This window comes from Lotus japonicus, chromosome 6, assembly GCF_012489685.1.
Source record: "Lotus japonicus ecotype B-129 chromosome 6, LjGifu_v1.2".
Classification (NCBI taxonomy): domain Eukaryota; kingdom Viridiplantae; phylum Streptophyta; class Magnoliopsida; order Fabales; family Fabaceae; genus Lotus; species Lotus japonicus.
Window position 1 is genome coordinate 1,557,774 of NC_080046.1, and position 27,798 is coordinate 1,585,571.

Here is a 27,798-nt window from a genome sequence, read left to right on the forward strand (position 1 = left end):
ATAACCCGTGTTGGAATGGCTGTGCGGGTAACACCAATAAGAGAAAGGTGCTTGCTGTGGTGCCCACAATTTTGAACATGGGTAGGTACAGGAATGTCATAGACCAATCATAGTTAGGCACAATAAATGAATTATATTGTATTTTAATATATCCTTATACTTTCATTAATTATGAAACGACCCCATTTCTATCTAGTTTCTTAATTAATGACCCCACTGTCATTTTCACTTATCTCAGTAAATTTTCACGTACCATTTCTAAAAGAACTTCTGAAGGAAGTTGGAACAACAATAGCCACAGACTTGTCAAGGAAAAGGAAAAGAAGATGAAGTTCAACCCTAGTCTCGCGCAGCAGGCGAAAGAGCCGCAAGGCTCATTTCACAGCGTCGTCGAGCGTCCGCGCGCGTCCTCATGAGCGCACCGCTCGCAGCCGACCTGCGCTCCAAGTACAACGGGAAGAGAAGGGAAGGTGACTCAGGTCTACAGGCGCAAGTGGGTGATCCACATCGAGCGCATCACCAGTGAGAAGGTGAACGGCTCCACCGTCAACGTTGGGATCCACCCTTCCAAGGTGGTGGTCACCAAGCTCAGGCTCGACAAGGATCCCAAGGCCAAGGGACGCGCCGCTGCTGATAAGGAGAAGAGTACCAAGTTTGCTCCTGAGTGTTGTTCTTGTTTTCATTTGATATTAGAAAACTATCTATATGCTCTTTTTGGATCTCAGCTATTCGTTATGGGTTATTATCTTTTGCTTTAATGTTAAATCAAACCTTTTGATACTTCTATTATCAGCATTAGCTTTTATTTTAATTTTGCTGCATATGCGTTTATGAATCCAGTTGTTTATTTGTTCACAGCTTGCAATTATGCTGAATAACCCGTATTCAATCTGTAATTTTGGGTGAATTGTTGAATTGTAGCCTTTAAATTAGAGATGTTCTTATCCATTTTGATAGTGAAGCCTATTTTTTATTAGTTTGCAATTGTGGATCATCTTGTGTTACTTTAGTAGAGGAGTTAATTATGCAAATCTGTTTACTGTGATTCTGTTTTGCTGCATATCAAAACTGTGTTCAATTGTTGTTGTTTTGGCCTGATGAGATTAACAATTTTACAGTTACTTGAGTGCCTTTGTCTGGCCATTGTTGTTTTCAACTTATTTATCTGAACTTGAATACTTGCATTTCCTTATAGATGAGGGTGAGGGTTATAGATGAGGGGTGGTGAAATACTGAAATGTGTTCTCTGCAATGGATTTCAGTAGTGGAAATTTAACTGCATGGATGTCCAAGTGTATTGTGGGAAATCCAATTATCTCAATACTATTTTTGTGGACTTGCGTAAAACATTTTGGATGCAATGCAGCAATGCACATGTTTAGGGATTTTTCGTTACTATTGGCTTGTTCTGTGCTTTCAACTAAAGGTTGAGTCTTACATTGTTTGAAGTTAATTTAAAGGTTTTATTGTTTCGTTAAGATTCTTCATTGGTTTGCTCATGGTGATACATGTTTGGAATTTGAGTTTTGCACCTGATTTGGTTAACTCTGCATTACTGTATACTTTTGTGTGTTGGCTTGGTCTGCCATGCTCGATGTCGGGTATCTGATCTTCAGTTCATTTCTGTTAAAGGATATTTTATAGTTTTCTGTTGGTTAACTCCGTATTACTGGATATTTGACAGTTTTCTTTGGTTAACAATGTGATGATTAATCTATTTTTAAAGTACAATAGATAGATGTGTATACTTTATGTGAAGAAGTTCTTTTGCTTCTAGCATAGAATTTTCATATCAGGGTCTCTAGCAGAAAGACAGTGGATAGGGTTCTTGTGGATCTTGCACACCAAATGATGATTTGGCTAACGTCACCAAAGCACAACAAAGTGTAACTTTCACTGCAAAGTGTACCACCACCACAAGGTGCACTACCACCACCACCACCTCCTCCACAAGGGCTACCTCCTGGTGCACCTATGGGAAATCCTCCTAGAGCCCCTCCACCTCCAATGCCAGGATCTGCACCGCCTCCGCCTCCTATGGCAGCAAACGGTCCTAGACCCGCTCCTCCTGGTGGAATGCCATCTATCCCACCCCCACCTCCTGTTAGTGGCGCATCAGCAGGTTTCAACATGGGTGCTAGACCTCCATCAATGCCACCTCCGCAAGGGTACTAGACCTCCACCAACACCGTATCGGAAAGGTTTTCCAGCCCAACAAATGCTGAGCCAGGGTGTCCCTTTGCTGCCACCACCCGTAACATCACAATGTAGGTCCTCAGGCTTTTGAGTACAGGGAACATCATTTGAAGTGTTAACCATTGTAATAGGATGTCCCCTATCTGCTAAGGACCAACAACTTTGTATATTAGAGGTAGGCTTCATAGCACTGCAGAGTATCCAGATTACGAGTACACAGTTCATTATGTCATTTGTTTTGGATTTACAAATTAAGATGTTGCACTATCAGTTAGATGGTGTTTTTGAATTGCTCGATATGGTTGGGAAAATTTCGGTTTGAATGGTAAGAGTGCTTTTCAGTGTTAATGCTTTGCTTGATCAGGTCATTTCTGATGTAGTAAGTAGTAACTATTGGGTTATTGATTATAGAAATTCAGAGGACCAATTATGGAAACATTAACGTATCCAAGTATCAGTATTATCATTGATGCTTTATCTTTGTTTGTGTACATCCGAAGATCTTATGAATAATTTTCATCGTCCCAAATCATTTAGAACTTCAGTGGCAGTAGGTCGTTTGATCAGTGAAGGTAAATCGTGAAACAAATCTATCTTAAACTCAGATTGGTGATTGACTCTTGAGGTGCTGGGTGAGTTATTGGTAGGATCGGATTTATAAATGCATATTGAAAATTGTTTGTATTTAAGTAAAGTATGATATAAGTTTAAAAAAAAAGTAAAGTATGTCATAGCTTCTTCCATGGCGTATGGCTTTATCCCTCTGCTAGGGATGCTCTGTATTAAAAAAAAAAAGTCTCAAGAACCACCAAGGACTATCAATTGCATGATCATAGTCTAAAATTCAAGGTCAAGAATCACAAAAAGTTCAATCTTGTCCAATCCTTGTCAAACTAACCGCGGTGTCGTCGAAGGATAAAGTAAGAGATGTTTCCATATGAGGAGAGTGGAAGCGGCGATAGTGGTTGTTGTAGGCAATGAGGGTAGTGAAGAGAGAAACATGTTCGACGACGTTGAGAGCGGCGAGGAGTTTTAATCATAGATGTGAAACATGGTGGTGCTGGGCGCAGCCAAAAAAACCTAAGAGGAAGAACACACGAGAAAGAGAAAGTGGTGTTTGTGTAAAGTACTCACTTGAGAGGGCGAGGAAGTGCCATATGGCTTTGTTTGAGAGATTTTGAGGGAAGGAAGATGAAGACTTTGAGGGAAAAGGAATGGGAGGGGAAAAGAGGGGAAGGGAGTATACATCCTCCCATTGTTTGGAAGCTTAAAATTCCACCAAACTCCACTTTCGAGAAACTCCACAAAATAACTAGAACAAGAGGAATGTATTGGAGGGATTTTGGAGGGTTTTAAAAATTTCCTCAAACCCTTACCTCCTTCTTCACACACTCTCAAACAAGAGGATGGTTTCTCATAACTCATAAGCCTCCCCTGCCCCAACTCACAAACACACCCTATGTGTACAGCTCGAGGCAAATCTAATGTCTTTTATTAAAAAGGAAGCCACAAATTCTCATGAGTGTCTCATGAGAATTTTGTTTTTCTTCCTTTATAAAGATCAAATAGATGAAATCTAATCAAAGTTTATGAATATTTATACCAAGAATTATTCTCAGACCTGTAAAATAACAAAGTATTTACATTAGAAAAAAGAAGTAACTTCTTTTAGTCATGAGTAATCAGTATAATATATTGACTTAACTCAAAGAACCATCAGGAACAGAGTGCATCAGCATACAGTTCAGAAAGATGATCACAAAAGATGATATCAAGACTGCTAAATTTTCAATAAGAATTCAGAACAAAATCTGATACCATAATAATGCCAGAAAAGATTTTCATTCACGAGCAACAACAAGCCCTTTTTTCCAACATTGCGACCACTAAAAAGGCCAACCACAGCTGCAGGACCATTCTCAAGACCCTCCGCTATGTCTTCCACATACACAATTTTTTCCTCTCTGATATGAGGCAGGACAAACTCCAAGAATTTGGGATATAGGTGATAGAAATCACTGAACATAAACCCTTGCATGCGAATCCGCTTATATATGAGGTGTGCCAAATTTTGTACACCTTCTTGTTGAGCAAGATTATATTGTGAAATCATTCCACAGACAGGGATGCGACCGTGGACTCTCATATTCAGGAGTACAACATCGAGTGTCTTGCCCCCAACATTCTCAAAGTAAATGTATTGCCTTCTGGAAAGTGCCTGATTTGTATAATGACATAAACTAGTCACTACTGCGTTTCATTGCAAAACACATAATTTAAATTTTTGATGGCCATGAAGGAACTTAGATCTAAACCTCACATTTACAAAAAATTGTCAGGTATAGAACACAAACCTTTTCAAAGCTGCATCGAGGTCAGGCTCTTCCTTGTAGTTAAAACCTCCATCAAACCCAAATTTATTCTTCAATAGATCAACCTGATTGTAAAAGATCCACATTAAGTTTTTACTTTTGTGCTGATAAAACAGAATCTACTTCAGGCCTAACCTTGAATGAGCTATGCAAAGAAAACTATACATGATGAAGTATACATTTTAACCAAATCTGTGCATAAAACCACAAAGTTATACATTTTTTGGTGCAAGTAAAGTAACGAGATGCTCCATTGAGGCATTGACTAGAAAAAAATTCATTGATTTTAAATACACCATCAATCATGGATAAATTAAAGAACAAATTATGCTAGATGTCTCAATTTTCATTAGGAGATTTCAATTTTAAAGAGTATTGCTCAAGCTTGAAATGAGCAGAGCAGAAATATGTTCATAGGCTAAATAGGCTAATAAAGAATAGTAGTATTTTAAACAAATAATAAATTAAGAATAGGTGATTATGAATTATACCCATAACTTCAATAATTTCAACAATACCTTTTCTTTAGTTCCAGCACTTCCCACAACATAACAACCTGTAAGTTTAGCAAATTGGCCAACAAGTTGACCAACTGCACCAGACGCTGCTGAAACAAACACATTCTCTCCTTTCTTGGGAGAGCCCACTTCAAAGAGACCTGTGAAGGTATGAAAAACGGTAGAAAGGGGGGGTTTGAATAACGTTTTCAAAATAAAGCTTCCACCTTAAAGATTTTGACAAATCTTTCGAGACCTTAAGTGCTAAAGATAAGAGATAGAAAAGCACACAAGGATTTTATCCTGGTTCACTTGATAAATCACTCAAGCTAATCCAGTCCACCCGTTAAGGTGATTTCTTCCTTCTTAGAATGAAGGCAATCCACTAATCAGGTATGAGTTACAACTGCACTTGAAACCTACAAGTGACTAACAATTACACTGACTTAGCTCACACTAAGATTCACTCTCTTAGTCTTCTCTAGGATCCGATCAACCTAGATCTCCTAAAGGAACTAAACAAACTATTTAATCAAAGAATGTTTACAAGAGATTTGCTTCTAAAAAGCTAATAGTAAACACAATGAATTTCAGATGAAAGAATGCTTGAAGGTTTTTGAATATATCTTGTGCTTATGTAAATTCTTCCAACCGCATCTTTCAGACTTCAGCCTCTATTTATACTCCAAGGATTAGGGTTTGAACACTGCATGGGAATGCTACCGTTGGAGGGCAGTTCTGGAAATTCCAGCTTCTGTTGTGGCTGAGAACGTTAGGTAGGTCGTCAGGATGGTACAGTTGCTTTTGTACTTGGATAGTGACTTGACCTTTAAACCTATGAGACTTCTGATCAAGGGAAAGCTTCATGTTGGAACTTGTGAAGCCGGTTGATCAGAGTCAGAGGGAAGGCACAAATCCTCTGACCGTTGTATCTTCTGATTCTGAACTCAGAGGGAAGTACAAGGTCTTCAGAGTTTCTTGCTTCTGGACATCAGAGATTCCACTGTTCAGCTTCTGTATCTTCAGAGTCTTCTACACCATCAGAACATCTAAGCTTTCAGTGTTTCTTGGTTATCAGAACTTCTGGATCTTCAGAGCTTCTAGTGACTGAGTCCACATCAGAGTTTGTGTAGCTTCAGAACTTCTGAAGCTTTTTCACTATTCATATTGAACATGGTCAATGCGAAAGCGTTGCTTGGATCACTCTTTATACACAGTGCTTCTGATTTGTGTGAGATTGAGTAGAGGTCAGAGCCTGTAAATAGCACACTCAGAAAAACACGTTAGAGTACCACAATTGTTCATATCAAAAGGTTAACTTGTAATCATCAAAACATAGAGTTGTACTACTAGATCAAAACTTGATCTTACAATCTCCCCCTTTTTGATGATGACAAAACTAAGATTTTTGATGAACAATTCTTAAACATTAAACTGAATTCACTCAGAGTTTAGAGATATAGAATAAGACTTATCCTGATGTGAATAGTTTATCTTGCTCATTCTGAATTCAAGTCACTACTTGATTCTGAGCTTAGCTCCCCCTGAATCTAATACTTGATGAAAACGTTAGAAAAGTCTAGATTCTGAGCTAAATAAAATAAGAGTTCAGAGTGAAAAACTTATGACATAGATGAATTAGAGTAATCAAAGCGCATAAGTAATCAGAGTCAACGGACAAGGTATCAGAGTCTTGGGTATCATAGTCAAACTAAAATCACTTCAGAAGAAGTGAAATGTATTCCTTGTATTTGCCCAGTGACACATCTATGGTCATAAAGGTGGAACTCTTAAATTCTCCAAAAGAAAAGAATAAGTCACACTAACACATCTTACACATCAAAAACTGGGTTGTACTCCCCCTTTTTGTCATAAGCAAAAAGCTTGGGGTGTGAAAAACTTAGCTTGAAGTACAAGGTACTCCCCCTTAGAGAAGGTCTAAGTTTTAAGATAATTAAAACGATGCATGAATCAGAGTTAGGCGAAATAAATAGAAGAGTTAATGCACAAGAAGAACGTTTACCACCGGCCAAGGGAGTAAAGAAAGGGGTCAGTTACCAAGAACTTAACCTCGAGAAACTGTAGGAGCATTAACTTTCAGAGAGAAAGTGAAGCCTATATAAAGCGATGGAGAAAGAGGGTAAGCTTCACAACTCGATCAAGTCCATAATCAGAAATGGCTTCATACAAGGTTGCACTAGAAGAGCTCAGAAGGAAGGCCTTTGCGGAGGACTTGTTCCTTAATATAAGGCATCCAGAGGGTACAAAAACCATATCGGAGCTGACGAGGGAACTGCTAGAAGAGGACCTGCGTCCAGAGTTGAGGAATGACTTAGAAGAATTCCTTGCCTTCGTGGAGGAAATGCGGGAACTCAGCCAGCTTGAACTAAAACTGCTGGAAGAAAAAGATATTATAGAAGGAAAGCTCAAGACTTCAGAAGAGTTTCTGGAGAGGGAAGATCTAAATGGCATTCTCAACAACATTCAGTATGCACTGGATCGTCTGGAGAAGGAGAGGTCAGAGCAGCGCCAGGAGTGCAGGAGAATGAGGAAGGATCCTCCATTCTAGACTTAGAAAAAAATGTATGATGTAAAAGAGAATGATTATGAATAAAAAAAATTTTGCAAACATAAAGTGACAAAGTATATATATATATATATATATGTAAAGATAAACAGAACTAACAAAGCAAAAAATAACTAGAGAAGCTAAAGGAAAAAAATAATAACCAGAGTTTAAAATAAAACTAAGTTAAGCAAGAAAAACGAGGAGATCCTGAAGCTAAGGTTTATTAGAGCGACGCAGAAGTTCCATCATCATTTGCTTCATTTCTATCAGCATAGACTCATGAGTATCAAGACGTTGTTCCATGGTGTCGAGTCTGGACGAGCTGGACTGTGTAGAACTGGAAGGAACAGTCTGAGCAGCTTGAGGAGCTGGAATGGATGCAGAAGCAGCAGGAGTAAACACTACTAGTGCAAGTGCTTGGCATCGAAGTGCTTCAGCTTCAGCTTCAAGTCTTTCTGCCTCTAACTGAGCTAGTTCAGCTTGAGCTACGGCTTGGCGTGCAGCTTCTTCTGCTTGTTCTTTCTTTCTTCTGGCCTCTTCAATAGCTTCAAGAAGCTTGTGTCTTTGTTGTTGTTCATGAAGAGCCACTCTTCTGGCAAACCTTTGCTTTGCAGCTGATATCCGCTGATCTCTTTCAGCAATGAGAAAACTCATCATAGCAGGAACTTGAGCAACTAACCAAGTACTCAGATTATCCCATTCCTCAGCAACAGAGTCAGGATTCTCACTCAGGTCAGTGTGAACTTGCACGTTGCGTAGCATCAAAGAAGCTTCTTGATTAAACACATTGATGCACTCGGAGAGAGAGGTGGGTCTGAGGTGAGTGTAGGGAACTATGGAGAGGTATTGGTCTGGGGAGGTTGGGTGATTGCTGCTATGAGCTTCAGAGACACCTTGGGGAGAGCCAATGTCACAGGTTTGGTCATGAGGTTCAGAGGCTCCAAGGTGTGGTTCAGAAGTTTCAACCAGAGGATTGGGTGATCTAACCGAAGAGTGGTTAGACACAGATTATTCCGGGTCTGGTTGAATTGGCTCTTGTTGAATAGGGTCAGGTTGAGCTTGTTGAGCCAAAGGGTCTGCCTCATGTAAGGGATTGGCCAAGATAGGTTCATCTGGGTCAACTAGACGTTCAGGTCTAGGGCCAGGATATCTCCTAGGGCTTGGATAGGTGAGGTAATATTCTTCTAAGGTAGACACCTTTTCTTTTCTGACTTCCATGAATTTTCTAATGGATTTACAGTTGTTGGAAGGAGAGGAGTCAGCAACGTTGGTTGGAAATGATACAGGAGTAAAGACACTTGAAGAATCTGTATCAGCGGTTCTGGCAGCCAGACGTTCTGAAGCTCTGGGGACAGAGTGATCAGAAGTTCTGGATTCAGGTTCTGGTTGGTTAAGTTCTGGTTGATTAGGGATGATGGGTTCAGAAGTTAATGGGTTGTATTGGATTGTAATAGGTGAGGTTGGATCAGAGGGTCCTGTAGGTTGGTTCTGAAGCATATTCCAGAGAGGTGCTTCATTTGGTGAAGGTTGGAAAAATGAAGACCTTGGTGAATTGGGTGGTGAAGTGGTTTGTGTGGCTGGTTGGGACTCTGGGATAGGAGTGAGTGGGTTGGAGGTATGTTTCAGCATAGCAGAGATAGGGAGTGCATCAAATGTATCTAAATCATCATCAGAAGCAATAGCAGACTTACTTGATGATCTTGCTGAAGACCGAGTCACTCTGACAGGAGTCTCAACCATTCTGATCACTTGAGCAGCAGGTTCCACACTTGTAGGCCTCACCACAAGTCTGACCTGTTTCTTCTTCTTCTTGGGAGGAGAAGGACCATCTTTATTAGAACCAACATTACCATCACCACCAGCATCAGGTTTGATGGTTTCATCATGTTTCCTCTTTGGCTGGTCAGCCTTCTTCTTCTTCTTCTTCTGAGGGCCACCAGATTCCTCAGAGGATTCTTCTAAGACCATCTTCCTCTGAACTTTCTTCTTGGTAGGAGAGGGAAACTCTTGAGCTGGCGGCAGTCTTCTGAAGAATTCATCGAGATCAATTTCATAGCCTTGAGCCCGTAGGTCTTCAACATAGCACTTAATAGCTTCAGGATTGTCTGCCTGTGTCCACAGAGGGTAGTCATTCAGAGGCACCCTTCTCCGTCTGATTTCAGAAGATGTGTCTTCATGAGCAGGGGCGATTTTCTTCTGGACCAAGCCCATCTTCTTCAGAGAATTTGCAGTGAAGACATCACTGACAATGGTGGTCAGATCCTCTATGCATCCAGCATTGACCAGATCTTGCACCAGGTTGCTCTCAATGAAGAGATCTGATAGCAATCTCCCAAAAGGGATATACTTGATTGCTGACTTGATGGAGGCAGTAGTTCTGGACTTCTTGATACACTCCTTCAAGTAAGAGAACAGGAAGTAGGGAAGGCAGATCTTCTTCTTGTCTTGGATGAAAAACAACATCGCCTTCTGGTTGAAGTTGATGTAGTCTGGGGAACTGCCCTTTGGTCTCTGGTTGATGCAGTTGAGCAGAATCTTGTGCCAGATTCTGAGCTTGGGATGAAGGTCCAGTACCTTGTAATCAGTCTTGCCCGGTTTGTATGTGGTGTACAGGGCCTTGTTGGTCTCATCCTTCGTTTTGGGTTTCAGCTTCGATTCAGTGAATTGAAATCGATACCCATGTGCAGTCTCTGCACCCAGTAGGTTCACAAATGACTTCTCTGTAATTATGATCCTCCTTCCAAGAATGTGGGATACCACCTGAGTGTCATCGCAGTCAGCATGCTTCCAGAATTCCTTGATCAATTTGTCATACATCGGTCCACGAAGCCTGTTGAAGTAATTCTCCCAGCCTTGAACACGGACTTCAGAACGAAGATCATACCCATTTGTAGCAAGATTGTCGAGGTCGAATCTCCATTCTGCCAGTACTTGAAGTTCCTCAGGAGCATACACACAATGAACGGCACAGCCCCGTTCTGCAATCAGAATAACTTGCTCTTGAGCTTGACCTTGACTAGGAGCTTCAGGACCCATTTGGCCTGTAGCTTGACCCACTACCATGTGAGGGAAACTTGTTGCTTCAGCGGCTTCATTTCTGGTTTGTCTCACCATTGTTGGAGCGGTTGAAGGTTTTGGGTAGAAGATGAAGATGATGAATATAGAGAGAGAGAGAGAGAGAAAGAGATCGTGGGTGAGAGGTTTTGAAAAACTGAAGAGAGAGAATGTAAAACCTTAAGTGTAAGAGAACGTGTGTGCATAGTGGGTTTTTAAAAGTAACCGTTGTTGATCAAAAAGAAGGATAAAATCAACGGTTAAAAATTAAAGACATCATAGTAACAGTAAATACACATATCACACGCAGGAGAGAAGTACATCTACACATATTATGACAGACTGTCACACAGGCACAAGGAACTATGCATCAGAGAAACTGACACACGTTTACTGTCTCAGCTTCAGGGTCAGCACCAATGGGTACATAAACTCTGATTGAGTTACCTTCTGGACTAGACATCTTCTGATCAAGAAGTATCATAGTCAGAGGTTCTGATCCATCTTCACTCTGGACAAAAGTCCATATTCAGATTTTTCAGAATAAAATTAAATCTATCCTCTGCTAAGGGCTTTGTAAAGATATCTGCCCATTGATGGTCAGTATCAACAAACTTCAGAAGAAGTACGCCCTTTTGTACATAATCTCTAATAAAGTGATACTTTACCTCAATGTGCTTTGCTCTTGAATGTAAGATAGGATTCTTACTCAATGATATTGCAGCAGTGTTATCACAATAGATTGGGATATTGCTCTCAAAGATCTGATAATCTTCCAGCTGATGTTTCATCCAGAGCATCTGAGTACTGCATATAGCTGCTGAGATATATTCTGCCTCTGCAGTGGATAGTGCAATGGTTGATTGCCTCTTGCTTGCCCATGAGACTAAATTGCTTCCCAGAAATTGACAATTTCCAGAAGTGCTTTTTCTCTCTGTTCTATCTCCAGCATAATCAGCATCACAATAACCTGAAAGCTTATACTCTGATGTTTTCTTATACATCAAGCCAAGGTTAGTGGTGCCTTTCAGATACCTTAGGATCCTCTTAACAGCAGTTAAGTGGGTTTCCCTTGGATCTGATTGGAAACGAGCACATAAGTGAACACTAAATAATATATCTGGCCTAGATGCAGTTAAGTATAGGAGTGAGCCTATCATACCACGATAGAGCTTCTGACATACTTTACCACTTTCATCTTCTTTCTCCAGAATGCATGTAGGATGCATTGGAGTCTTGGCCACTGTAGATTCCAGCATATTGAACTTCTTCAGAAGTTCTTTAGTGTACTTGCTCTGATGGATATATGTTCCTTTTGGTGTTTGATCAACTTGTATTCCCAGAAAGTACTTGAGTTCTCCCATCATACTCATCTCAAATTCAGCCTGCATCATCTTAGAAAATTCTTTGCATAGAGATTGATTAGCAGAACCAAATATAATATCATCAACATAAATTTGCACAATTAAGATATCATCTTTATAAGTTTTGCAAAAGAGAGTTGTATCTACTTTACCCCTTACAAACTCATTCTCCAGGAGGAATGAGCTGAGTCTCTCATACCATGCTCTGGGAGCTTGCTTCATACCATAGAGTGATTTCTTCAATTTGAACACATGGTCTGGTTTCTTTTCATCTTCAAAACCTGGGGGTTGATGAACATAGACTTCCTCTGAAATATAACCATTTAGGAAGGCACTCTTCACGTCCATCTGATGTAGAACTATGTTGTGATTCACTGAGAAAGAGATCAACGGTCTGATTGCTTCTAGTCTTGCTACTGGAGCAAATGTTTCAGTGTAGTCTATTCCTTCCTGCTGGTTGTAGCCTTGAGCAACTAGCCTTGCCTTGTTTCTGACTACATCTCCTTTCTCATTCAACTTGTTTCTGAACACCCATTTTGTTCCAATTACATGGACACTCTCAGGCTTCTTCACTAAGCTCCAAACATCGTTCTTGGAGAATTGATTCAATTCTTCTTCCATGGCCAGAATCCAATCCTTGTCCTGAAGAGTTTCATCTATGGATTTGGGTTCAATTAAGGACACTAATCCTTTCAGACTAAGCAAGATCTCTTCAGAGGGTCTGAAGGCTGATCTGGTTCTGGCTGGTTCGTCTTTGTTGCCCAGAATCAATTCCTTAGGATGAGCTGCAGTGATTCTGCTCTTCTTCAAAGTTTATGAATCAGAGGGACCAGCTTCTTCTTCTGGTTCATCTTCCTCTGGCTCAGCTTCCTCTGGAGCTTTGCCTTTGTCAGAAACATTTATGCTCATATCTGCAAACTTCTCAACTAGCTTTGACTGGTCAGAGTCAAGCTTATCGTCAAATCTAACATGAATAGACTCTTCAATAGTCTTAGCATCAGTAATATAAAATCTAAAACCTTTAGATCTTTCAGAATAACCAAGTAATAGACATTTAGAAGACTTAGCATCAAATTTATGCAATCTATCCTTAGTATTAAGAACATAACAAACACAACCAAAAGGATGAAAGTAAGAAATGTTGGGTTTTATGTTCTTCCACAAATCATAGGGAGTCTTATTCAGAATTGGTCTCACAGAGATTCTGTTCTGAATGTAACATGCTGTATTTACTGCCTCTGCCCAAAAGTGCTTAGCCATGCCAGTTTCTTGGAGCATGGTTCTAGCCATCTCCTGAAGAGTTCTGTTCTTCCTCTCAACAACACCATTTTGTTGAGGAGTTCTGGGACAAGAGAAATCATGTGCAATTCCATAGGAATCAAACAGATTCTCAAACTTGTCATTCTCAAACTCTCCACCATGGTCACTTCTGACACGCACAATCCTACAAGCCTTCTCGTTTTGCACTTGGGCTATGAAGGTAGAGAACACAGCATGAGACTCATCCTTGCGGGTTAGAAACTTTACCCATGTCCAGCGGCTATAGTCGTCAACGATGACCATCCCATATCTCTTGCCACCTATAGACTCAGTTTTCACTGGTCCAAAAAGGTCGATATGCAGAAGTTCCAACGGCCTTGAGGTTGAGACAACATTCTTTGCCTTGAAAGGGACTTTAGTGAATTTGCCTTTCTGACATGCTTTACAAAGAGCGTCTGAAGCAAACTTCAGATTAGGTAAGCCCCTGACAAGGTTTAGCTTGCTCAGCTGAGAAATCTTTCTCATACTGGCATGCCCTAACCGTCTATGCCATACCCACTGCTCTTCATTAACAGACAGAAGACACTTCACATTCTGAGCCTCCAACTCAGATAATCTGATCTTATAAATGTTGTTCTTCCTCTTGCTGTTAAACAGAACAGAGCCATCGATCTGACTTACAGCCCGGCAGGACTTTTGATTGAATATAACATCATAACCCTTGTCAGCTAATTGACTTATAGACAATAAGTTATGTGTTAAGCCGTCTACCAAAAACACATTATCAATGCATGGACTACTATCTACACAAATAGTACCAGTACCAACAATTTTACCCTTTTCATTTCCTCCAAAGCCAACTTCGCCTCCAGGCTTAATTTTAGCTCTTGGAACATACGCCTTTCTCCCGTCATGTGACGCGAGCATCCACTGTCCAGATACCATGATTGGTGTTTCAGTGGAGCTATCAAGGATATCTGCAACATAGATAATCTTGTCCTTAGGTACCCACTTTCTGGGTCCTCTCTTGTTAGTTATCCCAGAGGTTCTGATCACCTTGGGTTTCTCAACATGATAATGTAAAGGAATTTTTGCATGATATTTAGACATGGAGAAAGATCCCTTTTTAAGAGGGGTTTTAACAACTTTAGCAGGTAAAGGATCAGGCAATATGGTACCAGAGGGAACAAAGCATTCATACACGGATTTAGTTTTAGACACAGAGGGCTCATTTCTAATAGGTTTAGAATAGCCAATGCCATGCATTCCATTTCTGCTTACGCCATAGATCATTGAAGCCATTAAGCTTCTATTTACACTCTTAGCCAGGAATCTTTGAAAAGACTTTTCATACTTAGATTCATTTCTACAATCAGAGGCATCACAAGCAACTATTTCTTCTAACTTGGCGATCTGGTTCTTAAGCACAGAGTTAGAATTGATCAAAGCATGATTATCATTTTTCAAATCAGAAATAATTTTTTCATGTTCAGAAGGAGTCTTAGAAACAGCAGATAAGTCCTTTTTCAACTTTTTATGCTTAGACAATAAGGATTTATACTTATCCATGATATCAGACAAAGCATGTTTTAGTTCAGAGGTAGAGAAAGAAGCGAATACCTCATTTTCATCGTCTGAGTTAGGATCTCCTTCTGATTCTGAGTCAGAGTCAACAGCTTCCTTTGACTCTGCTCCTTTGTCTTTGACAATAGCCATGAGTCCTTGGACTTCACCATCAGAGTCAACATCCTCTGACTCTGACTCATCAAATGTCACCATCAGACTCTTCTTCGTCTTGAAGTGCTTCTTTGGCTTCTTGTCCTTCTTCAATTTTGGACAGTCACTTTTGTAGTGCCCAGATTCTTTGCACTCAAAGCATGTGACTTCCTTAAGTGAGGACTTCTTCTGGCCTGAGGATTCAGACTTTCCTTTTGCCTTTCCAGAGCCTTTGTACTTGCTCTGCCTGTGCTTCCAGATGCGGTTGAGTCTCTTGGAGATCAGAGTCAGCTCATCTTCATCAGAATCTTCTGATGCTTCTTCAGATTCTTCTGCTTCAGCTTGGAGAGCCTTTGACTTTTCAGCCTTAGCCTTCTCAGATTTGGATTTCAAGGCTATGGACTTTTTCCTCAGATCTTGCATCTCAGAGCACTTCAGCTCATGGCATTTCAAAATGCTGATGAGTTCTTCTAAACTCATATTCTCGACATCTCTCGTGAGCTCTATTGAAGTCACTAAAGGCATCCAGCTTTCAGGAAGACTCTTGAGAACCCTTATGACATGATCTTTTGTTGTGTAGCTCTTGTTGAGAGGTCTTATGCCAGCTACAAGCAACTGAAATCTGGAGAACATTTCTTCAATGGACTCATTTGGCTCCATGATGAAGGATTCATATTTTTGGATCAAAGACAATGCCTTTGATTCTTTGACTTTCTTGTTTCCTTCATGAGACATCTTCAGAGATTCAAAAATGTCTTTTGCAAACTCACGATCTGTAATCTTCTGGTACTCCTCATAAGAAATAACACTTAGAAGAATTGCTCTTGCTTTGTGATGTTGCGAGTACAGCTTCTTTTGATCTGCATTCATCTCTGACCTTGGGATCTTCTTGCCATTTGCATCAACTGGACGCTCATAGCCATCCACAATAATATCCCAGAGATCTGCATCGAAACCCAGAAAGAAACTTTCCAATCTATCTTTCCAATATTCGAACCTTTGACCGTCGAACATGGGAGGCTTTGCGTTGTAACCATCTCTTTGAGTTTCACTGGTGGTGGCAGCCATAGTTTTTCACACCGGCCCGGATCACTGAACACTGTTAGGTGTGGTAATCAGAACTTGCGTTCTGATACCAATTGAAGGTATGAAAAACGGTAGAAAGGGGGGGTTTGAATAACGTTTTCAAAATAAAGCTTCCACCTTAAAGATTTTGACAAATCTTTCGAGACCTTAAGTGCTAAAGATAAGAGATAGAAAAGCACACAAGGATTTTATCCTGGTTCACTTGATAAATCACTCAAGCTAATCCAGTCCACCCGTTAAGGTGATTTCTTCCTTCTTAGAATGAAGGCAATCCACTAATCAGGTAAGAGTTACAACTGCACTTGAAACCTACAAGTGACTAACAATTACACTGACTTAGCTCACACTAAGATTCACTCTCTTAGTCTTCTCTAGGATCCGATCAACCTTGATCTCCTAAAGGAACTAAACAAATTGTTTAATCAAAGAATGTTTACAAGAGATTTGCTTCTAAAAAGCTAATAGTAAACACAATGAATTTCAGATGAAAGAATGCTTGAAGGTTTTTGAATATATCTTGTGCTTATGTAAATTCTTCCAACCGCATCTTTCAGACTTCAGCCTCTATTTATACTCCAAGGATTAGGGTTTGAACGCTGCATGGGAATGCTACCGTTGGAGGGCAGTTCTGGAAATTCCAGCTTCTGTTGTGGCTGAGAACGTTAGGTAGGTCGTCAGGATGGTACAGTTGCTTTTGTACTTGGATAGTGACTTGACCTTTAAACCTAGGAGACTTTTGATCAAGGGAAAGCTTCATGTTGGAACTTGTGAAGCCGGTTGATCAGAGTCAGAGGGAAGGCACAGATCCTCTGACCGTTGTATCTTCTGATTCTGAACTCAGAGGGAAGTACAAGGTCTTCAGAGTTTCTTGCTTCTGGACATCAGAGATTCCACTGTTCAGCTTCTGTATCTTCAGAGTCTTCTACACCATCAGAACATCTGAGCTTTCAGTGTTTCTTGGTTATCAGAACTTCTGGATCTTCAGAGCTTCTAGTGACTGAGTCCACATCAGAGTTTGTGTAGCTTCAGAACTTCTGAAGCTTTTTCACTGTTCATATTGAACATGGTCAATGCGAAAGCGTTGCTTGGATCACTCTTTATACACAGTGCTTCTGATTTGTGTGAGATTGAGTAGAGGTCAGAGCCTGTAAATAGCACACTCAGAAAAACACGTTAGAGTACCACAATTGTTCATATCAAAAGGTTAACTTGTAATCATCAAAACATAGAGTTGTACTACTAGATCAAAACTTGATCTTACAACCTGCATATGTCGTCACTCCTGGCATACCTGTGTTAAAAGATGAAAACACACTGGTAAGGTCAAAACACACAAGGAAATAGTTAAATGAAAGCTGAGAGGAGTTTATTACAGAGTTGTGGCTGCAACAGGCCTACAAAAAAAATTAGCTATATAATTCCATGATGATGGTTAAGCCATCTATCCATCTATTTATAAAAAGTATTTTTAAAGATAAATGTAAAGCTTATAATATCCCAAATTAGTTGATTTTACCTCAATTCTATATCCATTCTTGCCCATTTCCATCATCCACTTTGCCACCCAAACACCACAATTATTTCTAAAAACACAAACAGAAAACAAATCTTAATTGTGATGAAGTTAAATAGACATGTTGCAAGGTATGATCCATCCCTTAAAAAGGTGATAAAATTAAGATATCGTCATCTATGAGTGGTGGTGCGGCGATTTCGTGGTGATTTGAAGGAGGAAGCGAATGCAAGGAGGCGGAAAGAAGGAGAAGAGTTTGGGGGTTGAGGAAGGTGAAGAGGATGTGGCTCAGGGAGGGCAACAACTTGGGTGGCGGCGCTGGATAGGAAGGAGGTTATGGAATTGGGCTGCTAGGTTTCTTCCCTAAAATTAAATGAATTTGAAATTTTCCTCACAATTTCAAAACTTTGAAATTATGTTAGCGCCAACATGTCCCGCCAGTTTCAAAAAAAAAATGTCCCGCCAAAATTCTCATATATTTTTTTAAAAAAGATCGACATTATTATTTAGAAAATGAGTTACTTATTATTTCATGTCGACGATTTATTTTTATTAATATTTACTTATTTTAAAAATTCATTACTTCATATTTCATGTTGACGATTTACTCCGATCGACTCTTCAACCATATGACTCGGACATCATACAGCTAGCCCACGAAGGATGCTTTTAAGCATACACCTAAGAGGTAGCATGTAGGACATGGGCTAGGGTCGAGCCCTCTCGATTTACTTATTGTTCGATCAATTTTTGTGTAATGATTATCTTGAATTTACATTATTTGGTTCATACGAAGTCATCGGCATGAGGACATTTCGTATAAGGGTTCAAAGTAAAGGTTTTTATGTCAACTCTAGCTAAGAGATCTGCACATTCCTCACTAATACCCTAAGTATTTTAGGTCAATCCTAACTAAGAGTTATACTTATTCTTGTGTTAATCCTATCTAAAAGTCAGGTATCCTAAGTGCATCCTTAAGCTTCAATGGGCCAATAAGGGATGTTTAGGCCTAATAAGAAAAATCAAGTGTCTCGAGTGCATTCTTAAGCTTCAATGGGCCAATAAGGGATGCTTAGGTCCAATAAGAATAGTCAAGTGTCTCAAGTGCATCCTTAAGCTTCAATGGCCCAATAAGGGATGCTTAGGCCTAATAAGAAAAATCCAGTGTCTCGAGTGCATTCTTAAGCTTCGATGGACCAATAAGGGATGCTTAGGTCCAATAAGAATAATCAAGTGCCTGAAGTGCATCCTTAAGCTTCAATGGGTCAATAAGGGATGCTTAGGCCCAATAAGAGAAGTCATGTGTCTCAAGTGCATCCTTAAGCTTCAATGGGCCAATAAGGGATGCTTAGGCCTAATAAGAAAAATCCAGTGTCTCGAGTGCATTCTTAAGCTTCAATGGACCAATAAGGGATGCTTAGGTCCAATAAGAATAATCAAGTGTCTGAAGTGCATCCTTAAGCTTCAATGGGCCAATAAGGGATGCTTAGGCCTAATAAGAAAAAACAAGTGTCTCGAGTGCATTCTTAAGCTTCAATGGGCCAATAAGGGATGCTTAGGTCCAATAAGAATAGTCAAGTGTCTCAAGTGCATCTTTAAGCTTCAATGGTCCAATAAGGGATGCTTAGGCCCAATAAGAGAAGTCATGTGTCTCAAGTGCATCCTTAAGTTTCAATGGGTCAATAAGGGATGCTTAGGCCCAATAAGAATAGTCAAGTGTCTCAAGTGCATCCTTAAGCTTCAATGGGTCAATAAGGGATGCTTAGGCCCAATAAGAGAAGTCATGTGCCTCAAGTGCATCCTTAAGCTTCAATGGGCCAATGAGGGATGCCTAGGCCCAATAAGAGAAATCACTTGTGTCTCAAGTGCATCCTTAAGCTTCAATTGCCCAATAAGGGATGCTTAGGCCCAATAAGAAAAGTCAAGTGTCTCAAGTGCATCCTTAAGCTTCAATGGCCCAATAAGGGATGCTTAGGCCTAATAAGAAAAATCAAGTGTCTCGAGTGCATTCTTAAGCTTCAATGGGCCAATAAGGAATGCTTAGGTCCAATAAGAATAGTCAAGTGTTTGACGTGCATCCTTAAGCTTCAATGGGCCAGTAAGGGATGCTTAGGCCCAACAAGAGAAGTCATGTGTCTCAAGTGCATCCTTAAGCTTCAATGGGCCAATAAGGGATGCTTAGGCCCAATAAGAATAGTCAAGTGTCTCAAGCGCATCCTTAAGCTTCAATGGCCCAATAAGGGAAGCTTAGGCCCAATAAGAAAAGTCAGGTGTCTCGAGTGCATCCTTAAGCTTCAATGGGCCAATAAGGGATGCTTAGGCCCAATAAGAAAAGTCAGGTGTCTCGAGTGCATCCTTAAGCTTCAGTGTGCCAATAAGGGATGCTTAGGCTCAATAAGAAAAGTTAGGTGTCTCGAGTGCATCCTTAAGCTTCAATGTGCCAATAAGGGATGCTTAGGCCCAATAAGAAAAGTCAAGTGTCTCAAGTGCATCTTTTCGATTTTTATCATGATACTATGTAATTTTTCTTATGGCCCCCGTAAGAAATTAAATATATACATATCGAGATAGTTTGATACAAAAAAAGCAAAGTGTCGTAGCGGAGTTTCTGTCAATCGTCCCTCTACTCGTCCCGTGTGCGAATCCTAGTTGCCACATTTTTAAATTCAAATTTCTAACAAAAAAAGTTTTGGTGAGGATTCGAACCCCGGACACAAAACAATACTTTCAATTGATTTACCACTAAACCAAGCACAGCCTTAATGGCATATTACAATTTAATTTATTTATAAACATAGAATTACTCTTTGAATCCATCACTTTTTTGAGATGATAACACATTTGTTGGATTGTTATTTATTTTAGACTTTCAATTTCTAAAAACTTATAAGTTGGTTAGTATCTCTTGTATTCAAACTAATTATATATTTCTTTTACTTATAAAAATTGATTATATCAATTGATTTGCACTGTGGAGTCCGTTTCGATTATCGTTCGGTAAAATTGTGTTTGATCTAATTGGCCCCCCCGATATCCAAATCCTAGCTTCGCCAACTAAGCTTAAATGAGCCAATAAGAGATGCTTAGACCCAATGAGGAAAGTCAAGTTTCTCAAGTGTATCTTTAAGCTTCAATGGACTATTAAGGGCTACTTTGACCTAATAAGAGAATTCAAGTGCCCCTAAAGCATCATTAACCTTCAATGAGCACTGTCCAAAAAAAAACCTTCCATGTGCCAATAAGAGATACATATGCCTATTTTTATTTTATGTATTGATCATATTTCATTATTATGCCTATATTTTTTTTTTCAATATTATATATTTTTTAAAAATATAATCAAACATGTTATCAACGTTATTTTTATTATTTTTAAAAAATTTAAACATAAAATTGGTAGTTAGGTGTCCCCATATACATTTTCTTCTATAGCATTTAAGTCACTATACCTACGGATAATTGTCATTAATATAGCCTGTAGTGACATAAATAAATAATACGTTAAGACATTCTTACGGCTTGTTTTCTGTCGGTATATGTATTAACACTACAGAGAAAAATCTTGTATTTTGCGGGAGGTTCGGACTCCTACAAGTAGAACTTTAGAGAATACAAAAAACATTATACTGTGGTAACAACATCGAAATAAGGTAGTCCAATAATTACCAATACAATATGGACACTATAATTAGCCAACAAAGACCCCCATGGGTGATTCTCTCAAGTTTTTTCTCAATTTTCTGCCGTGGACATTTGTGGCGGTTTATAGCTGCCACAAAATGTTGCAAGACGGCCACAAATATTGATGCGAATTATTGGCAACATCTGTGGCGGTTTGAAACCGCCACAAATGTCCACTGCTGAAAATTGAGAGAAAAGACTTGAGAGGATCCGTTCCCATTTTAACAGATCAAACAGAAATACGTTAACATTAGATGACATTTGAACATTGTAAGGTCATAAACATAGACAATTGAACTCATCTCAATTTTCCGAAAACAGTATCAAGGACAAGTGCTTGGCCTTGATCACTAGTTTCTCCGTGTCGATTAAATTCCCATACCATGTCAAGCATTCCTTCTCACACTGTTCCAAGCAGCGTCTCTCGGAACTCGGAAAGGACTATAATCCAGAGATTTCTGATATAAACCCAGCATGTACTGCAAAAAAAAGAAAATGCTCAAGCTTTTACTTAGCACATGTATAAGAATGATAAGAAATAAGAAATAAGACTGCATTTGGCACCAAATTTTGACCGGGCCTATTTCTATTCATTCAACAATTTCTTCATCATTAGCAAGATAATCAAGTAATAAGAGAATCAACTTAAAAAAATTATGCAGTTTTCTCATCATTAGCAACTTATCTAATTTCAAACAGAAAATGCAAGCAGCAATGCAATTCAACTAAGGGCCATCAATTGAAAGCTAAAGTGAGGCACCTAGGAAGGGGAAGAAATATGAGAGTGGATTCTCTGATGAATCCATTAAGGTGAGCAAGAAGTACCACCTTTGGCATTGACACACACTAGCTAGTAATTGAGATGATGCTTTCAAATCAAAAGGTTATTGGTCATGAATTACTATGCATACAAAATAACATAAGTTAATGCCTTTCAGTACACTTCAGCGAGTAACCAAATTAAGAAATTAAAAATTAAGAAATGACAAAAAATATTAATTCAAGTGAGTCATGCCAGAAAGCTCTCAACTACCTGAGTTCAACTCCTCTAGAGTCTAAAGCAAGTAGCTGAATTCACAAGAGTGAGTCACTGTTAAATCAGAAAAGGCCAAACAACACAGATACTTGGCAAATATGAACATGATAATGATGTTATATATCTCACAAATAAGATCCCTGCTAATAGATCTCAATTGAAACCAAACTCATGGCATCAGGACTCCACATTTTATTTTAACTTGAAAGCAATTCAATTAACAAGCTATGCACAAATTGAGTAGAGCAATGAGTGATGGGTTACTCTCACATACAGGCTACTTCAACAGAAACAACAAATCAAGAATTCAACAGAAACCCCTAAACCAAAAAAAAGGAAAACGACTGAGTTTTAAGACTGCTAATTTGACACAAAACAAGGTTCAGTCATCTACCATAAACCCTCTTTCAAGTGAGTGAATGTTTGTTTGTTGAAAACCTAATTAAGCTCAACGTGAATAGCCATTGATTTGAACATATCGAGTATGAAATCGAGATTCTGGTGTTTGTTTGTGAAATCTGACCTGATCGAACCAGACTTGCAGCACTTCGGGTACCCTTCTCCTTGTCAGCGGCGGCGGCGTCCCTTGGCCTTGCGATCGATGTGGATCAGCCACTTGCGCCTGTAGACCTGAGTCACGTTCCCTTCTCTTCCCTTGTAGGTTCCGCGCACCACCTGAAGAACACAGACTCAGGCAACACATCGACGATGACGGCGGTTTCTAAAGCTTCAAAGCACAATCGGCGGCGACGGTGACGCAAATGGCCCAGAGCCTCAACCATCTGCCATTCAAGAACAAATCCTCTAGCATAAAACCTAATCTAATCTTTCATGAACACAGTTGGTAAAATCTAGCAAGGTTTTTTTAACTCAGTTTTTGTTTTCTTTTACCTTAGATTAAGGACCAACTTAAAAATAAATGAAGTTAGGGGGTAGAATCATGATTTACGAAAATATGGTACTATTATCTAGGATTTAAAAAAATCAAAACAAATGAAATAATGTAATTGGTCAGTCAAACTCCTGTACGCTACCCATAAAAAAATTGCGGGCACCACAGAAAACGCCATGAAAATGGTGCGGTGTTGGTGTTGCTGTCACTTTACGACAATCTTCTGGGTTCCCCTTCTAGATTCTTTTGCACTGTCCCAAAAAGTAATCCACTACACATATCCTTGTTGCACTAGATTAATTTGTTTTTCTTACTCTCACATTCAATAGTTGTGAGACTAATTCCTCACATAAAAAGTAGGTTGGATATTTAGCATTTATACTGATTTATTTAAATTGTGTTCATTTTAATTTCTTTTATTAGAACGATAGGAGTAAAAGGATCGCTCTGATATGATCCAATTCTCTTAAAAGATTAATTTGTTACCTGAAAATGCATGAACAAACTTGTACTATTTTGGTAACATGTACAACCTGTAGAACGTTTTCAGAGATCAAAGGAATACTATGGTGTTAATGTATTAATTTCTTCCATGATAATAAATTATATATATATATACACACACATATATATATAGGAAGGATGGAGTAAAACTGAAGGGAAAGTGACAAGAGAAAGGAAGGAAATGACAAAGAATGTAATGTTGAGTGGAAGAGTTGAGTCATGAGTGGCTGTGTATTTGCTTCAAAGGTTACCAAACATGATTAAAACACTGGACTTACATTTTACTCAAAGTCCATACATCCAAAAAACAGTTGAAAGGTCTCGAATTGTATGTGTTAGTTCACTTTTAACACAACTAAATATTCACACAATCTCAGAAGGAGAGAAGAAAGAAGAGAGTTTTATCAGAATGGCATGCATAGATAGAGCATCCCCTGCTCTGAATCAAATACTGCTCAAGCTGTACCGGTAAGAAAGTTTCCATATATATATATATGAAAGGAAATGAAGGGCCGGGATACAGTTTTATTAGACACTCTTCCGACATATGCATTAGTGGAGGTTAAAAACCCCTGCTAATGTGTATGTCGGAAGAGTGTCTGATAAAATATGTATGTCCACATATCATTACTCAACAAGGTAAATTGTAATTGGAAACCTCTAAACAGCTTTTATGAAACATTCTTAACTGGTTTCTTAAGTGGTAATCCTCGTTTAGAAAATAGCAATATTGAGTGCTTGTCTTCCTCATGACAGTGCTGAGAAGCCAATGGAGATTGATCACCACTTACATGAATTTGGGTCTGTGGAGTACCATATTCAGGTAAAATTCTCAACTTGCTCAAACAAAATAAAATAGCCACATACTTTTTGTTATTTATCATAATCTTCTCACGTGGAAACATCCTCAGATTTTTTCACTGTAGAATGTATCTATCTCACTCTCTTCATATGTAAAAAATAAGTGAGATCTTTAAACATTTATTGAGAAAGAGATAGACATAAAGTTTCACTTGACATGGTCAATCCTATTCTGAATCAACATATAACTCAACAGAAATGCATAATGGAGGTAGCTAGAGCTATTTCCACTGTTTCAAGCAAAATATCAATAGTTGACCAGTAATGCAGATTAGTTTTCGACACAAAAAATAATCATATACGACATGGTACATGAAAGAAATTTTATATAAATAGAGGTTGTGCATAACTAAGGTTCTTCTCAGTGCCTTAATTTGTTTGTCTGGAAATCTTTAGAATTGTTAAGGATTTCAATTTGAAGTTTAAACAAACACTTTGAGTAAGATTTTGATTATTTCCATTTTACTTTACAGTCTGAAGCCTCTAATCCACTAGTAGCCTACTTGTCAATTTCAATCCCACCTCTTTGCCAAGGAGTCCTAACAAATGAACTTTCTCCAAACACCATTGAAATGGTAAAGGAACTTTGTCCTCGTGTTATGGAAATTGCAGAACCAGCAAGAGAACGATATCAGCTTACTCTGAAGCTTGACCTCAACCAGATTCCTCAAAGCAAAGGTTTATTTCCCTTAATTAACTTGCAGCATGGTTGCCAACCCTCCATTCAACTCAATTATCATATAGTATAATTGGTGATCAAAAACATTTCATTCATAAACAGCCAAAGCAAAAACAATGAAAATAAGGGTACTGCAAGAGTATAAATTTAAATGAACATTAGCTTGCCCATCTAATGATGCACAATTCTGGTGCCAGACTATGTCAAGGTCATTAAGGAGATTTCCACGGTTCAATCGGCAATTTTGAGTTCACAGATGAAAGAAATACTGAGGAATGTGAATACTGATGATGCAGTTCAGGGGATGTACAAACCCCTCAAACTAGTCTATCATCCAAGAGAACCATTTTTTGTCATCAGACAGGTAATTCCTAGTAACCAAATCATTGAACTTGTCATGAAAATCACCACAGTAGGAAAAAAGCAGAAAATTTCAACAACCTAGTAATCAAAGACAACATCTCACTGGGTCTCTGATCTGTTAAAGTTGTTCATATTCCAATGCTTGTCCACACTGATCAAATAATACATGCTGCATTCAGCCACAGCGAATCGTAGCAGTTTTCCCGATACGTTTAAGAGAAAAGTCAGACGTGGTTATTGCAACAGCTTTCTTTCAGGTTTGTAGCTGAGAAAGCACAACTAAATTATTCATTTTCAACTCAATGTGCTTGCAACTCATTTGTTTACAACCTTTGACAGGAGCTGGTGGATGTTGGGAATTCAGATAAATGGGCCAAGGCACCACCTTGCACCTGGTCAGCTATTCCTCCACCAGAGTTGAGAGGAGAAGCTTTTGAGGATTTGAGTACCAATGGAGGGTTTTTCTCTTTTGGTAAACTATTATCCTCCATCAATTATCCCATTAACTACCTCCATACAAGCCATAAACTGATGACACTAAGAGCCTGTTTAGATATGGACCAAAAAGCACTTATTGGAGATTATCTACTAGAAAAAAACACTAGAGAAACTCCAATAAGTGCTCGTTAGTCTGCAGCCAAACCGATTCTAACACAGCTTTGAACTCCCAAATTTAAACAAAATAAGATCAACAAAAGAATTGTTGAGTAAGATAGTTCCAATGCCTCTATGACTAACATCTTGATATTTAACAGATATCTCTTCTCGCCATGTTGAAGGCAACAGGCTAGACAAAACAGTCTGGAATCTGTTAAATTTCAATGCCTATGTTAGGTACCATGTAAAGGTAATATGAATATCAATAGCTCTTTTTAATGACTACTTCCCATTGAAACTGAATTTCTGACATCTTTGACACACATCTGTGCTACAGAGCACCAAAGGTTTCATTCAACGAAGGATGAGGAAACGCTTGGAAAACTTGGTTGAGGTAAGAGGAAATTGAATCACAACATTAAGTTCATTGTTTGAATAAAGACTTGGTATGCTCAAAGTTCCAACTAAAATGCATTTCTTATGCCAAGAATTCATACCGTTTTCGTGACAGACAGAAATTCAGCAAAAATAGCTAAACCTAGCTAGATAAGTGTTGATCCTGTTTTCCTACATGCAGGTCCTGCACCATACGATCTCAGAAGAAAAGAAACAAACCCAACAACATCAAGGTTTGCTTTCTGCTAAGACATCTCAATATTGATAATAAGATTTAGGAATTAAGGAGGCAACCTACACTATGAATTAGTTTCAGAAATAGCCCTTCAAGGCTATACTAGTAATATTTGTTTATACTAAACTAAATACCAAAAAATTGTTATCCACTTTGTATTCATAGATATGAATGAAAGCAATCTAGAGTGAGAAAATGAGAAGTTTTCCTGATAGCATGCCAATTGTTCAATTACAATCTCTTTTGTACGTGCAGGATGTAGGTATTCAAAGAAACTAGTAAGATCATCAAAATATAGCATCCTGAAACAAAGATGGGGCACCTTCGGCAGAAAGTTAAAGAGGAATTTCCGACTTAAAATTCATGGTTTTACACGATTTCGTCAAAGATGGTTAAGGTTCCCAAAATTTTCATCACGATATACAAAATTGGACTAGTTTTTTGTTCTTTCTGAAGCCATTGTTTCTTTGTGTAATATATGGACTTCAAGGCTTCAACTTTGGGGGATTGGCCTGGAAGATCCTCACTGCACTATTTTATCATGTATATTGTATAACTATGAAATTTATGATTTTCAACTACTTGATTATAAGCAAAAGGGACAGTTTAAAAATATTGTGATGGTGTAAGTGTTAAGTCAATGCCAAACTATCATAGTTAAATGTTTTACTAGTATGTTTGACAAAAGATAGTTAAATACTTCGAAGAGGGATTCCATCTAAATGTTTATTTGGTTGGAGTATCAAACAGAAAGTACAAGATGGAAGAGTGAAATGCTACAACAGATCTCTTACCTCACTTTCAAGATTTAATTACTGTCATGAATCCATGTATTCTTACTATAACACATTTTCTACATCCATGCTTGATATAATTATACTTGAAGCAACAAAATAACTCTGAACAGTTCTCAGTTCTGCATGAAGT

The 27,798-nt window shown here is 38.8% G+C and overlaps 1 protein-coding gene and 2 pseudogenes across 1 annotated transcript; 2 read left to right on the forward strand and 1 right to left on the reverse strand.

The window, feature by feature from the left end:
• The first annotated feature begins 326 nt into the window (after positions 1 to 326).
• LOC130726667 (60S ribosomal protein L26-1-like) lies at positions 327 to 2,632 on the forward strand (annotated as a pseudogene).
• Positions 2,633 to 3,860: 1,228 nt separating this feature from the next.
• On the reverse strand, positions 3,861 to 17,647 carry LOC130722856 (NADPH-dependent oxidoreductase 2-alkenal reductase-like; annotated as a pseudogene).
• A 6,314-nt stretch (positions 17,648 to 23,961) lies between these two features.
• LOC130725431 (actin-related protein 2/3 complex subunit 2B) lies at positions 23,962 to 27,692 on the forward strand. Its single transcript, XM_057576660.1, has 10 exons — positions 23,962 to 24,208; positions 24,497 to 24,563; positions 25,075 to 25,279; positions 25,478 to 25,644; positions 25,823 to 25,900; positions 25,983 to 26,115; positions 26,399 to 26,490; positions 26,578 to 26,634; positions 26,818 to 26,869; positions 27,127 to 27,692. The coding sequence occupies exons 1-10, from the start codon at positions 23,997 to 23,999 to the stop codon at positions 27,306 to 27,308; spliced, it is 1,245 nt and encodes a 414-aa protein (XP_057432643.1). The 5' UTR covers positions 23,962 to 23,996; the 3' UTR covers positions 27,309 to 27,692.
• Positions 27,693 to 27,798: the final 106 nt, after the last annotated feature.

Coding starts and splice junctions, on each gene's coding strand:
- LOC130725431 (XM_057576660.1), top strand. CDS start 23,997: ATGATTAAAACACTGGACTTACATTTTACTCAAAGTCCATACATCCAA. Junction 25,645..25,822: donor CATTTTTTGTCATCAGACAG/GTAATTCCTAGT, acceptor TGCTGCATTCAG/CCACAGCGAATCGTAGCAGT. Junction 26,635..26,817: donor GCTTGGAAAACTTGGTTGAG/GTAAGAGGAAAT, acceptor TCCTACATGCAG/GTCCTGCACCATACGATCTC.